This window comes from Hemiscyllium ocellatum, chromosome 10 (genome assembly GCF_020745735.1).
Source record: "Hemiscyllium ocellatum isolate sHemOce1 chromosome 10, sHemOce1.pat.X.cur, whole genome shotgun sequence".
NCBI classification, from domain to species: domain Eukaryota; kingdom Metazoa; phylum Chordata; class Chondrichthyes; order Orectolobiformes; family Hemiscylliidae; genus Hemiscyllium; species Hemiscyllium ocellatum.
In genome coordinates this window covers 53,484,217-53,500,186 of record NC_083410.1, presented here as the reverse complement: position 1 = coordinate 53,500,186, position 15,970 = coordinate 53,484,217, and the positions used below count along the sequence as shown (strand labels likewise).

Below are 15,970 nucleotides of genomic sequence, written 5' to 3'. Positions count from 1 at the left end.
GATCCAAATATATGCTACCCATATCATAATACAAAATTAAATTCTGATCTCCTGTGACCCATCTGTTGTACATCTGCTTTGATCTCTGCTCCACTAATGCTTCCATTTTGAAATTATCATCATAATGTTCACATCATGAGATAGCCCCATCATTCCCTCATGCTGTAATGTTTTCCAGTCTTTCAACATTCAGAGAACTCTATGCTCCTTCAGCTCTAATCTTTTGTGCATCCTCTCCTCCACTTCACAATTGACTATAATGATATAAGCCACCTTTCTCACAAAATTGTCTCCCTCCATCTTTTACCTTCACTTCTCACTGCTCTATAAAACTTGGGATTGTTACAAACATTTGGTAAGCTGTCTTTATCTTTGACAGTACCAATTTATGTCGGAGTACATTTCTGTAAAGGACCTTGGGATATTTTTCACATTAAAGCATTCTTGTTATAAATCGAGCAGAGGGTTATGCTGGAAACACTGGAGGTGAAAAATGGAAGGAGGGCCACAATGCTAGCATAAGCCCTGTTACAGACTGGTTGGGCTGAACAACCTGCAGCTGTGCTGTACCTTGCATGCAATTCCACATAATGCAATTGTTTCCAGAAGATGCAGTTCAAACTGGGCTCAAAGTAAAATAAAGAGGGACGTTTAATTTTTATTTGATATCCAGGGCTATAGCACTAAGAAATCATCAGGGACAAACTCTAATTTCCAGGTTTTTGACCCAGTTACAATGAAGGAATGATGATATAGTTTCAAATTGGGATGGAAACTGTCAATTGCTGAAACACTCCTTGCTTCAGCTTACGTGCATGTTTCAAATGTTTTACAGAAATGAGAGATGTTATTCATTATAAAGGTTAAATAGCAACCAGCTTGTAAGAGTTGGCTGAATGACACATCCCAGACTCTACCTCATCTCCCCATTAAAACCGAAAGTGGGGAAGTTGCACAAGTTGTAATTTGATTCAGACTTCTAACATCTTTGTCTCATGTCAACCCAAGCCTATCTCATATCTGAGTTTTGAGTATCATTTGGTTGACCTATCCAACTTTTCCTAGTCCACCTCAGTCCAACATCAGGGCCTCCAAATCATGTTATATTACACCATGCTATAATAGACATAATGAACACAAAATGGATGCTAACGTGTCTAGACCTCCCTCTGTTGCTATAAGAATCTGGTCATATTATATTACTGTAACACTATGAACAAAGCAGCGAGCCACAGAATAGTTATCTGTTTGACTGGATCTTCTTTCGGGCTAATTGCAACTCCTGAAGAGAAAATTACCAACCTGTTTAAATCTGCTTCCAGAAGTACAGGATAAGTGCAGGTTTTTTTGCAATGTGAAGCAATGTATTTTCTAGACTAATTTCCTGGACAGAAATGCGTTCTTGCAGTATGATAATTGGTGCTTGTCTTTCCATTGATTTATAAACCCTAAGCACTTATTTTTTAGATCATTAATTATTGATCTTTGTAGCAATATATCAGAATTATAGGTTTTAAGAATACCCCATTGTACATGCAATTTTTGTCATTTTGTTACTTATGCACAAAGTACAATGGGCAGATAAATTCCATCCAGTCAACTACAGATCATATAACCATCAGTAATGATTTTACAACCATTAATTCTTTTGTAAGATCAAGGGCTCAGAGACCTTGCACAGTTGGTCTCAACACTAATTGTCTCTGATAATGCTGAAACAGGCTGAATTTAAAAATAATTACAATCTTGTGCTGTAGTTTTTGTGTTCAGATGTGAGTTGCAATGTATTCTAGCTTCTCAACTCTCATTTATTCCCATTCCCAATTAAACTTCCATGATTGGATTGTTGTTTTAAATCGGCTTTAGATGTCTACAATTCTGTCACAAGACAAGCACTGTATTTATGTCCATCTGTCCAATTTTCTGTTTCCCATTTCCAAAGAATGAATGTTTGGGGCTTTTTTTTACATTTATTTGGAGACATAGTAAATGGTGACACTGTTAAGAAAATGCCACATACATACATATATCTTGGCAGTTATTTTTTGCATCTCAATTGTTCTATTAAGGAGAGAGCAAATTTGCCGCTCATTAAAAGGAAGCTGTCTAAAGCATTATAAAATCTTTTGGTTGAACGTGCATGCTGTACCACCTTGTGGTAAATTTTAGGTATTGCAGATAGCCGAGCCCAGCAAAAATGCAGTCAAAACAATCTTAAGTCACGAAGTGTCTCACAGATATCCCATTGTTATTTAATTTGAAAAGACAAAAATAGCATAACTCAGAGATCAGATTCATATAATTAGTCTGATGAAGATTGTCATTAACAGTATTAAACATTTCAGGAAAAGTATATGGAATGCAAAATGGAGACTGACAGTGCAATTGGATCCTGCAATGATTGCTGTTGTTCTCATCAATTGAAATGCTGTACTTAATTTACAGTGTTGAATTATAATGGGCTGTAGTTTCAATGTTTTTTTAAGGGCCTTTATGGCTTTAGTTAAACAGTACAAAAACAGTTGTTAGAATAATTGCAAAATTTCATGTCTGTCCTTTGGTTGAAAATTGTGTAAGAGGCTGCAACGTTGTCAACTATGTTCCGTTCTTCACCTAAAAAATGAAGGGCTGGATTTTTGTAGAGTCAAGATGACTCCATAAATAGAGTTGTAAAGTCATACAACATGGGAACAGACCCTTCAGTCCAGCCAGTTTATGCCCCCAAACAAAATTAGTCTCACCTTCCTGCTCCTAGCCCATATCCCTCCAACGCTTTCCTATTCATGTCCTTATCCAGATGTTTTTTAAACGTAATTGTACCCACATCCACCACTTCCTCAGGAATTTCATTCCATGCACAAAATACTCTCTGTGTAAAAATGTTGTCCCTCATGCCTTTTTTAAAACTTTCTCCTCTCACCTTAAAAATATGACATCTAGCTTTGAACTCCCCCATGCTCGGGAAAAGAACCTTGCCATTTACCTTATCTATGCCACTCATGATTTTATAAACTTCCATAAGGTTACCTCTCAACCTCCTACACTCCACTGAAAAACGTTCAAGCCTTTCTTTCTAACTCAATACCCAGCCACATCCTGCTGCATATCTTCTGAACCCTCACCAGCTTAATAATATCCTTTCTATAACTAGTTGACCAGAACTGGACACAGAACTCAAAAAGAGGCTTCACCAATGTTCTCTACAGCCTTAGCATGACTTCCAAACTCCTATACTCAAAAGGACTGAGCAATGGAGGCAAGCATGTGAAACATCTTTTAACCACCCTATCTTGATCTTTAAGTCTTTAAAACTGTTAGGCAGATGCAGATATTCAGCCCCATTTGTAGCTTATTTCTATCATTTACATTCGTAGTGGAAAGGCAGCAAGCATGAATCACACAGGCAGGAAACCCAAGCTTAGCAGGGTAACTGGAAACTAGTACTAAGTTTAAACAGATTCCCTTTTGCTGATCCAATGGTTTTTCCCCATAGTGTGAGAGTTACAATTTTACAGAGATGTGAATACTCCTGAAGGCCCCATCAGATCTGTTTAAGTATCATGACCTAAACTTCCTGCATTTAAAAGCCAAAAACTTAATCTGAACTGGAAGCTAGAATATAAACAAAAACACACATGCTGCTAAACTGCTTTGCTTGAGAGTTATCTGGGGTATCTCACAAGAACATTATTATCAGTGTTTAAAGTTTTAATAGAAATTATTATTGACATTTCCCAAGGGCGTTTGTTATGGCTAAGCTTATTATGGATATTTGGCTGAGTTTTAATGGTCTAGAAGAAAATACCTCGGCAATGGATCTGAGTTCCAGTTTTGATTGATCATTTTAAGAGCTGTTGAAGGATTAGATGTCATTGAGGTGACTATTGAAAAGAAATTTGTTTGGATTTTCAACAATCTAGCCACTTGAGGGAATAAAAAAATCTTTGCACAGACTTCAGGAGTGAAAGTTTTTTTCTTATTTCAAACGTGTGTGAGTCAGAAGAGTTTATGTATTCTGAACATGGCTCCTGAAAACATACTTGCAATGGTTTGGGTGAGTAGTTATTAGGGCAGACTGAGGGTATGAGGGATGTGAGGTTGTCATCGGCAACTAAGTAGTGAGGGCTGAGCACTTACATATTTTAAAACATCTGGGAAAACCAAAAAAAACAGGTAACTAAGCTGACCTTGCTAGCACACTCTTCTCAGCACTCTCACCCCAGTCTGATCATTCTGCTTCTGGGGTCAGCAGATCCACTTTGATCCCATCTCCACTTCCCCAGGCTGAAAAATTGGGTAGGATTTGGCCCTTTATTTTGATTTGGGTCTTCATGTCGGAAAGATGAGGCTTCTTTCATTTGCTGTTATTGGGGGAAAAGAATCGATAGATGCAATCAAACCTCAAAAGTTCTAGTCATGAAGAGGTCAAGATTTTGATTGATGAACTGTTGGATTGATGATGGTTTAAAGATTCTTTCAGTCTGTACTGTGCAGTTCTGATTGAAATACATTCAGACAATATGAACTCAGCTCCCAGTGAACAGCAGAACTGAATCGTGCTGTATGGACATGTTCATAGGGAGGGTGATGTCACACTGACAAAAAAGTTGTGTTTGAGATACAACTTCCAGTTGCAATGGCATCAAAGAATGAAACAAATCAACTCAAAACAAACAAGATATTTGTACCCTGGCCAGGATTTTTGAAACTTAAGTATGACAACTTGGCAAGTTGATTTCGAGGCAATATAACAGCTGCAATTAAGACGTCCAAATATCTGCAGATTAGGAGGATTGGCCATTTTAAATTGGGCATCGTGCCCAAGGATGTGTAGGCTAGGTAGGTTAGCCATGGGAAATGCAGAGTTACAGGGATAGAAAGGATCTGAATGGAATATTCTTCAGAGGAGCAGTGTGAACTAGACAGGCTGAATTACCTGGATCCACACAGTAGGGATTTTATGATTCTATGAAGAAATTCTGATTTAAAAAGAAAAACATATGTGGATCTGCAAGGGCAGCAGATGTAAAACATTAATGAACATTTATTATCCCCAAAGTAGCACACCATCATGTATTAAACAGTTCCATTTATGCATACTTTTAATTCAAACAGTTTTTTTTTGCAAAGCAAGTTAAAATCTTGAATATTAATGAAACTTATTTTGCATTTTTCTGCCTGGCTGTTAAAATAAAGCCAACATGATGAAATACTTGCTGCAAAAAAATAAATATGATACCCGTTATGTCTCCATATTGATTTTCAGAACACAGATGCTACTTTTTTTTATTTATTTGCAGTATAATGTATTGATTTATTATGTTAATTCAATATGGTGAGAAAGCATTTGTAATACACAATATCTTAATAAACTGGATCACTTATATTTTTGACCTTTTTTGAAGTTTTCTTGAGGGCTATCTATTTGATTTGTTATTTCTTGGTTTTCAGGGACTCAATTTTCATTCTAATTCACTCAATTATTAGTGATGCAGTCATCTAGTAAAAATAGATTGTACATTTGTGTTGTCTTATGTGGCATTTGAACTCACACAGAAGGAGAATTAGAATAATTTGTCAATGCACTCATGAATTATCAATCTACCAGTAAACCTAAAGTCACAATAACACACAAGGAAAGCATTAATTTCTTATACACCATGACATTTAGATTGTCAAAAAAAGAACAGGTATAAATTAGCAGCAAAACTACTTTTCAAAATATCCAACAAAATCATCCCAAACACATCTTAAGCAGACGAGTGATGCCACAGTTCAGATGTTTCCATTGTATGTTGGAGAAAGATGCAAGATTTTACTCATGCAGTTATGTAAGATCTTTTCAACTACAACTCAGATCTCAGCCTCAGACTTAAATGTAACAATTGACAGTATTCATTATAATAAGCCGAAAAGTCTGACTCAAGAAAAGCACATCAGGTCAGCAGCATCCAAGGAGCAGGAGAGTTGACATTTCAGGCATAAGCACTTCATCAGCCCCTTAGGTGCTGCCTGACCTGCTGTGCTTTTTCAGTGCCGCATTTTTCACCTTTGATCTCCAGCATGTGCAGTCCTCACTTTCTCCTATTCCTTATAATAGCATCCATTGTATTCTCCCACATAGTAACCCATGAACATACATGTTGCATTTCCTAGAGATTACACATTCATTTGCAAGTGATTATTACCTCACGGATTTCAAGATTTCCTGTCTCTTAGCAAATTGAATGTTCCTTTCTTTACAGTGTCACAGCTAGGTTATGATTTGGAGATGCCGGTGTTCAGCTATGTTAGGAGGGGTATGCCGATTTCTTTCCTTGTCTTGCTCCTCTACTGTTCACAACAAAGATTTAATTTGAAAGGGAAATGATAGTACCAATCATATGTTTTGACGTGTATGCAGCTTAGTATCAGAAAAAGCCAGACAGATTCCTGATGTTAACACGATTGCATTGCTTAAAAATAACTCAAGTGATTATTATAAATATGAACAGACTTAAGGTATTAAGATTTAAAATGCACAAAGATGCTCAACTGACTTTTTCAAAAAAACATTCACAGACATACACACAAACCCTTCATATTATTATTTCAGAAGAACTTTAGCCAAAACAACAGTTCATTTAAAATAAAGAATTATTCATAGATTGTTCAAATGTTGGTCTGCAGCCAAAGTCACTTTCAATAAAATTATTTTTAATGCGATCTTTCTTGGATTGGGTATGCTGGGCTTTTTCTGAAGACAATGATAGAGATTCACACTTCTCCTTAAAGAACCCACCACTTACAGCAGTGAGGTCTTCTGGTGGGTTTTCAGCCCAAAATCTTTGATGAGAGGCGTTTCCGAGAACAAAAGAGTGGGCAAAGGCTCACCCTCCTTACCAAGCTTTCTCTGACTGACTGTCTTCAAAACGCACATATTTTGCACCCAGAAACTATATCATGTGACCTCTCTCAGTACGTATCATAGTCTGGGAACTTCAGTCAAGCAGTTGAAACTTTTTCTTTTGATATCCAAAATGTTTGCTTTTAGATCCAGTGTTCATTGTTTTGAAAAGTTGTTTGACCAGGTTTAAATTGAGCAATTTGTGTTTTGGACATTCCACTGGAGAAAATCAGATTAGCCTGATCCATTAACCTTCATGAACAATTAGAATCCACCTCTCTCTACATCCACTATTTACTCTCTCTACACCCCACCTCCCTATCACCCTCAGAAAGGGGTGAGCTATCTTCAACGTTTGGATTTCCCAATTCCATTTTCACGACCAATTTTGCAACTATAGATATGCCCTCCAGTCATAGAAAAAGTCCAGCTCAGGAGTCTGTTTGTTAAAAGATCAGATATAGATTACTGAAGAAATATGCTAATATTATAGTCATGATTTCAAGTTTGAATGGTATTCCATAGCCACGAGGCCACATTTTGCTTTTAGTTGGCTTATTAATTCTATAAAATGTTATAATTTAATTTAGTACCTGTCCCCCAATTTACAAACATCCGACCTATGAATACTCATACTGAGGAACATGATTGCATAAAGGGGTATAATTTTAAAGATCCAATGTACAAATCCTTCCCTGACCTATGAGCGGCTATTTTATATCATCCTGCTTGTGCTCTAACATGCTACAAATTGACTCGCGAACAATTTCAAGAACAGAACCAGTTCGCAATCTAGGGATTGCCTGTGCAGAGAAAATATAAATTACAACCAGACAAAATAAACAGTACCCTTCATGCCTTTTTTTGTATATCCTCAGTGCAGCTCGAGAGATGTGAATATAAGTATTTCTCTGCATTCTTGTAGTTTCATTGGGAATCCTCTTATTTAAATTTATCTAGATACTGCTTTGCAGTGGTTGTTTCTGATCTATAGAGCGTGTAGAATTTAGTTAGTTTAAATGTTTCATTTTTTAAATTATATATTGATACTCATACAAATGCACAGTTCATAGAGTCATAGAGATATACAGCATGGAAACAAACCCTTCAGTCCAACTCATCCATGCCAGCCAAATATCCTAAATTAATGTAGTCCCATTTGCCAGCATTTGGTCCATATCCCTCTAAACCCATCTATTTGTATGCCCATCTGGGTGCCTTTTAAATGCTGTAATTATACTAGCCTCCATCACTTCCTCTGGCAGCTAATTCCATACACACTCCATGATTTGCGTGAAAATGCTACCCCTTAGGTCCCTTTTAAATCTTTCCCCTCTCATTCCAAACCTATGCCCTTTAGTTCTAGACTCTTCCCACCCCAGGGAAAAGACCTAGTCTATTTATCCTGATTTTATAATGTCACCCTCAGCATCCGACATTCCACAGAAAACAGCCCTAGCCTATCCAGCTTCTCCCTGTAGCTTAACCCCTCCAAACCTGGCAATATTTTTGTAAATCTTTTCTGAACCCATTCAAGTTTCACAACATCCTTTCTACAGGAGTGAGACCAGATCTTAGCACTCAGCTGGTGCCTGACTGAAATCATTAGAAAGGAAGTCAAAATTGGCTGCAATACACTGAGTGTCCTTGCTGGTTTTGTTTCTGTTGTTCAGAGTTGTCCTGTGATTCCCAAAGTATTAATCAGTAGCTTTAACGAGTCCCTTCATTTTGGCAGTTTCCCTGTCAACCCTGTTGTCTCAGGATCTTGACAATGTAGCACACTGACCGGATTATTAAATATCTAAGAAACTCCAACGACCATTCAAGACCTAATCAATCAATTCACTGATACCAGTCTGTCAAGCATGCAGACGAAAGTGCGGTGCTAGAAAAGCACAGCAGCTCAGGCAGCATCTGAGGAGCAGGAGAATTAACATTTCAGACATAAACCCTTCATTATCTCATTCTTAAAGGGCTGATGCCCAAACGTTGCTTCTCCCCCTCCTCGGATGCTACCTGACCTGCTGTGCTTTTCCAGCACCACGCTCAGATCTCCAGTCCTCATTTTCTCAGTGTCAAGTATGCAGACTGGCTGAGGCCTTCCACAAGTTGCAGGTCTTTAGATGGAGGTATGACATTTCCAACATGGCTCTGTGTTGCAGAATTTGGTGAGGTGATTTCTTCAAGTACTGCCATGGGTGTTAGCCATAGTGCTATGCTGAAGACATTTTCAGTTTGCTTGCCTTTGGCAATGTTGACTGATCATCCCTTGCTGATGGCTAGCAGACCACACACCATTGTTGGTATCATGTAGAGTGTTGTGAGCAGGTTTGGAGAATGATGTTGTCATGCAATCTAGCTGTTAGCATTATTAACTAATCTAATTTGATACAATAAGGTAAAGAGGTGTTTTCCTTCCTCGACCCAATGCTAACCGGAGGGCTCCTCTCTCGATTTTCCTATCTCTCTTTGTTCTCCCCTCCTGCAATATTTTGCTTTTGTAACATAGATTAAAGAGAAGTGTAGGATACGATCCCACCAACCTGACATGCAGGAATGGGTCACTCTGAAAGGTGAGATGAACATGTCAGTCAGGATTAAAAGCCACAGGGTGTTTGTAATTTAAGTGATTGATTTCCCAATCAGAGGCTAAGCTTAATTGACAGCCTCCATGAGTTTCACAGAATTCATATTATATTTAAAACTGCAGGCCATCTTCTTGGATCTAATTGGCTGCACCATCTATAGTGGGTAAAGGTCAGAAGCCAGTTAACGTCAGAAATGGATGGTTGCAGACTGGAAGTGAGTTTGGGGTCAGGAAGCAGATTTTTTTATTTGACATGAACACCTTCCACAATACAACCTAAATTGGCCTATTATTTTCCTAATTAAGCTTCTTCCCTGTTGGTTTTATTTCTACAAACTTGTCATTACACCTTCCCCCTTTTAAGAATGACTTGCCCTTCAAGGTAACTTTTGATATTATTTGAAATTGATTTAAGGAAGTCACTGCTGTAGAGGAAGAAATAAAACTGAGTATTTATGCCCATTTGTTCCAGAATTTTGTTTTGTTTTCAACCCACTTCTGTCATTAAAGCATGTTTTTTAGTTGAAAGGCTCCTACATGCTGTTCAAAACCAGCATTAATTGAAGTGAAAACAAAGGAGATGCGTCCAACTGACATTTAATGTGGAGAAAGTTTAAGAATAAATGTGGAGGATGTGCACGAGCTGTCATTGATCAACGTGCGGCTTTTGTTTCCCGGACTGATCAGGAATTGACTTTTCTTTTGAACATAATCCCCATTGACATTTGTTTTCCGCATAGAATAATTCAGTAGGAACTTCAGTAGACAAAAAGATGGCTTTGGATCAACAATTGTGTGACAATCAATGACAATGAGCTGACATGCCTCATAACTGTCTTTGCCTGGCATCAGTGGATCACCTTTATATCATTCTCAGTTAGCTGCACAGGAAAAAAAGTATCCAATAACTATTACTAGTCATCACGAATCCTAGGCTGTCATTTTGATGGATTGTTCCACAAAATAAGTATTTCTCACTGACAGTTACTTTTTTCCCTTTACCCTCCACTTTCCCCTAACACCCACACAAATGCATTCTGTGGTATTTTAACAATCATGTAACAGCATTTAAAATGATAGACATTTAAACAGTGAGGGACATTCATTCTGTTCAGAAAATCTGTAAATGAAATAGAAGTGGAGGAATGCAAACAAAAAAAAAGTCAGCATCAAGTAAAGCTAAACATTGTTAAAGGTTAAAGATTATAACTGAATAATAAAACACTAACCATCCTTTGTGTTTGCTCTAAGATCTTGTGTTTCTTATGATGAGTGTTGCAGGTCAGCTGTGGGTAAATGTTGCCAAGTATCCTAAGGAACATGTGCTGTCAGCTTTAACCTGAACACCAGATGACCCACGTAAACAGCAAAAGGAGATTATTATTTTATCTCCTATTTTTTTCTGACTTGTATCATGCAAACTGCGTAGATGTTAAGGAATTGTTATTTGGTTTGAATCCAAAGTTAAGATTTCATTTTCCTAACACAGGTTTAAAATATCTTTAGTGCCAAGTAGAAAAAGAAGTCTGAGCGAATTTCATTTCATCTGTTCAAACCTTGTTGCTGTTCTATTTTATTTTACAATAACTCATCTTGGTACTTTAAGAATCCTGATCAGAATGGTGCTGGAAAAGCACAGTAGATCAGGCAGCATCTGAGGAGCAGGAATTCCTGATGAAGGGCTTTTGCCCAAAACATTGATTTTCCTGATCCTGAGATGCTGCCTGAGCTGCTGTGCTTTTCCAGCAACAGTCGAATCGAATTTCCAGCATCTGCAGTCCTTACTTTTGCCTACTTTAAGAATCCTGCTTATTTACTTTTGTTCAACATCTTTTCAAATGTGAGGAGCAACATTTTCTGAGAAAGCAATAAGTTATTTATGTAAAACAAAGTTTGAGCCATGTTTACATTAAACTGTGCATTTAATTATTTCATTTGAACAAGAAAATGTATGCATAGTTTTTCAAAGTGATTCAGTAAGTCAAATACAAAATTATCAATACAGTTGAAAGTTTACTTTTAATTTGTTTAACTGTTTTAAAATGTCATATTTTTGCATTTTATCTATATACATATCTTAAAGATTAACCTTGATTGATGGAACTTTGGTGATTCTTTCAAGAGTCTTGTCATGATATTAATATTTGTACAATTAAGCATTTTCAATCCAAAAATCAGCATTTTACATTGCATATGTGCAACAAAGCTAAATTGTCTGAGAAGGTAATGATCTTTGTAACCCAAAAGCTAAAACAGACTGCCAGAAAACAAAAATGCTGAATCTTCAATGGCACAGCATTTAGAAAGAGTTGAAATTGAAATTTAGAATTATGTTCTGAAATATATTCAAGATGTTTTATTTCCTCCAATGTTTAACAGAAGCAACAATACTGAGCTATGATGGAAGCAAGTTTATGAAAATCCAGCTACCTGTTGTAATGCACACGGAAGCAGAGGATGTATCATTGCGGTTTATGTCCCAACGAGCGTACGGAATCTTGATGGCAACCACTTCCCGAGATTCAGCAGATACTCTGAGACTGGAACTTGATGGTGGTCGTGTCAAACTAACTGTCAACCTAGGTAACGTCCATTTTGACTTTGCATCGTCACATTTTTTTAATAGTTGTTTTAAATGGTTCATTAGGTTGTTTTCATGAATCTGCTTGAAAATATAAAAACACTTAAGAATGAAAGATGCAAGAAAACTTGTTGCCATAAGTTATAACCCCATCTTTTGAGACTTGGCTTTTTCATATAAACAAAATTATCATTTCTGTTTCATTATGAATAATACATTTTTGAGATGTTTCTTATACTAAAAGTACAACTTTCTTTCTCAAATGCATTTAATGAATTCATATTTCATTTTTATATTTTCTTTGTATCTGAAGCAAGAAGCCCATTTATCAAGCATTATAGAAGACATAGCATCTCAAACATTTCTGTCATACATTGCATGCTGTGATGGATGCAAAATAATCTCCAAATAAAAAAAAGAGAGAAGATTGCCATTGATCTGGTGCCGGATATTCACAGGAAACTATGTTTATTCTGTAGTTGCCTTTATGCACTTTTATAGTCATTTCATCACAGGCAATAGTTGTGGAGTGGTTTAAAGAGGACAGGCATAGAAGTAGTCAAAAATTATAACTTTGCTCCAGTCTCCATGAGCAATACCATACTGAGTCTTTCCCAACTTCGGTATGATATTTTATTGCAAATGCAAAGCAATCCATCCAGCTCCAGGTTTTTCTAAGTGTACATTACGTGTGTAGTTATACAAGGTTAAGAAACTTTGAACTTGGAAAATTATTTTGAAAAGTAGATATTTTGCAACAAGTTAGTAATTTACTATCCCTTGAATAACTTTATGGGCTTCTGCTTTCATCTCCTTGTTTTTAACAAATGTTGTATCCACTACTCTTCATTCTAATCATATTCATATTTTTAAAAGTCCATTTTTATTGTATTGTGGTGATAGTTACACACTTGTTTTGGATCAAAAGATGGTACACAACCCTTCAAAGGCCAAGGTCTGCGGCCCTAAGCAAACAGCCATGCGAACAAGAATGTGCAGCCTCTTTTACAGTGAAAATGCTTGCTTTAGTTTCATTCAAACATGGAAATGGAAATACATGCATAATTCATACTTTAAAAAAACAAATTGAAATAAACATACATTTCCAGTATTGCATGAGTTTGCATTTCTGCACACTGCAGTTGAAAATATTTATGCTTAAAATATTTTGTTAGGTTGATAGAGAAGAATATGCAGTGTTGATGAAATCTGCCTCTCCATTTCATTCATATTAGTGTATGCAAACTATTTGAGGTCAGGAGTGATACTAGCTTCCCATGATGGTAACGTAACTATAATGTTGCTAACACTGCTCATTCTCATATATGAGGCAAGTGCTTTGAACAATTTCATCAAAATGTCCACCTCCTTTGTCTCCTTGACTTGTATTGTAATTACGATGTACTATTTTCTGCACACACAAAACAAAAAAAAAGAACTAGACACATTTCCCCCAAGATTGGAATTTCAAACTTTAAGCCAAATGACTTGATTCATATCAAAGTTGCAACCTAGCCTGTATTCCAGCTGGTCGTGCTGGAAATTCAACTTGTTTCCCTGAAATTTCAAAGCTGTCAACTTTTAATTGGTTAGATGACTGGCCATATGATTGTGCAAGATATAAAATGACTAATTTTATCTCTGTTCCTCAACTTGGGTCCTGTGAAATTGGCAAAATTCACGTCTGGACTTGGAAGGTTTGGCAATTATATCCATCATTCTCGAAGGTGTTTCAGATTCATGCTTCTCATTCAGGAGGACAGCTTTTTCAGCACAACAACTGAACCATGAAATGGAGTTTTTATTTTTGTTAAACTAGTTGTATATATTAATGACCAACCAGAAATGGGGTGTGCTGTCTGATGTTTTATCACAGCCCTTTGGATTGGATGGCATTGATAAAAGCCTGGAGATTTGTATGATATGTTATAATGTGACCAAAACCTCTCAGTTGTGGTAGATCGCACAAACGTATTTTAAGGTCAACAACTTTCCAATGTTTCATCTCGTTTTTCCAAACCACCAATAGCCTTTAAAAATGTTTATTTATAATACAAGATATAAATCTGTAAGTTTGGCAATGTAAAAACATTCTCCTAAAACATCATTTACCACCTTTGGAATGGCATGTAGACAGAGAGAGTACAATCCTGTGAAAAACAAGGAAAAATACCAAATATCATTTTCTGAAGATGACAAAACTGTCATTCTTCCTACTGCGGCAGAGTGAAAAAGTCAAGTGGCCTGTCAAGTGAATAGCAGTAATCTTATTTAAATGGAATATTTGAAATAATCTTAACTGGAAGAGAGATAAAAGAAAAATCTCAGAATCCAAAAAATATCCCAATCTGCTTTGATATCAGAATCCCCAGAATAATGAACTCCAATAGTACATGCCTCCCTTTTGACCCAGTAATTGGTGTTACGTGCATAGGTTCACATTGTAATTGATTCCTGCATTCTGTTTCACCTTTGACATCCTATTTTGCAACAGGTCCTGGTGATTCTTTAATGCAGTTCTTGTTCCCATTTGGTTGTCCAACAATTTTCAAGCAATTTTATTCTTTTCATGGATGTATTCCATATAACAAAAACCTTTACCACATAGAAAGGAAAGCTTGCCTAGTTTTCGATGTGATGTTTGGCTCGCCATAGAAATCTTGATATCATAATATCAGATAAGATCATGATTTTCTTTTAACCCCTATTGAAAAAAGGAAATCCAATTTATTAATCTTGTAGCTGTTTTGATCATGATTCATTGAAGTTTCATAGCACTAGCTTTGTGCCCAAGAATCACTATTTTTATGACATTTTCTTGTTGTCTTTCATTTTGGAAAATCGCTCTGAACATCTTTACCAGACAGGAGATCATTACTTCGAAAAACACTATTTCAATTAGTTCCAACTGAAATAAACAATCTGCAACAAACATAAACATACAAGTTATGAAAAATAAATCCACTATTGATGATAGTGTTGGTGAAATGTTTGCTTGTATCCCTTCCCCTCATAATTAAATGACAAGAGTTCTGCAAACATCTCCTCTTGGATCTTTGTGGTATCATTTTCCATGATTCCAAGACCAAACTTTTCCATGCTTAATAATAAATATGTTTTAAAATAGCTGCTGAGGTGTTTAAAAGCACAGCATTTTTTGTAAGGAGATGTGTACACTTTGGTCTTTGGCTGTTTGCAACCACTTTTCTGTTGCGGTTGACGACACATGACAAACCCAGCTACATGAAAATTAACCTGGAATTTTTATGAATGAAATTCTTCAAGGGTGTTTAAGATTTTCTTAATCAGTCAGAACACAGCTGTCAAAATGTTTTGGTATTGGACATATAACACTCAAAGTACTCTCTCAATATCTCCATAATTAATGTAGAATTTTCAGTTTTTCTTCCTATCTCTTTGAACAAAAATATCTTGTGCATGTTTTGATCGTTTAACTGTGGCAAAATATAATATTTTCAAGAATTTTTATTACGTGGATGACGAGTTCTGGTTTAGAATCTTCTCCCGAACTGTAAAATGTATTTCCATCAGTTGCTTTGTGTCTTCTCACAAATGTCCAATGATTGTTCCTTATTTAAGTTACAATTCCAAATTGCTAATGCATTTCGGGTTTCAGTTTTTAATTCTTTTATGCAAGCAAATTAATGGAATCTTTGTTTGAAGCCTTTGAAGAATCTAAAAGTGGTCACAGATAGGTGATCTTGCCAAATTACAACTTGTACCCCGGTATGATGGAGCACTGCCTATTTTCATAGTGGACAGCAGTGTTCTTTCACACATGAGGAAAGGTCTGTGGCTTGTCTGGGTCAAATATCTTTGACATGAGAAAAATTTTATTTTTTATCTAGGTTTAGGGATCATGTAGCTGATGTTTGCAGGTGGCCATCTTATGTTC

General features: G+C 36.4%; 1 protein-coding gene across 2 annotated transcripts in view; it reads left to right on the top strand.

The window, feature by feature from the left end:
• Positions 1 to 15,970, top strand: part of LOC132819764 (neurexin-1-like) — a 957,576-nt gene that overhangs the window by 840,602 nt on the left and 101,004 nt on the right. For both annotated transcript variants that reach the window (XM_060831497.1, XM_060831498.1), the window contains exon 8: positions 11,853 to 12,056. In XM_060831497.1, the coding sequence (XP_060687480.1) occupies positions 11,853 to 12,056 (204 nt within the window). The remainder of the gene's footprint in view (positions 1 to 11,852; positions 12,057 to 15,970) is intronic.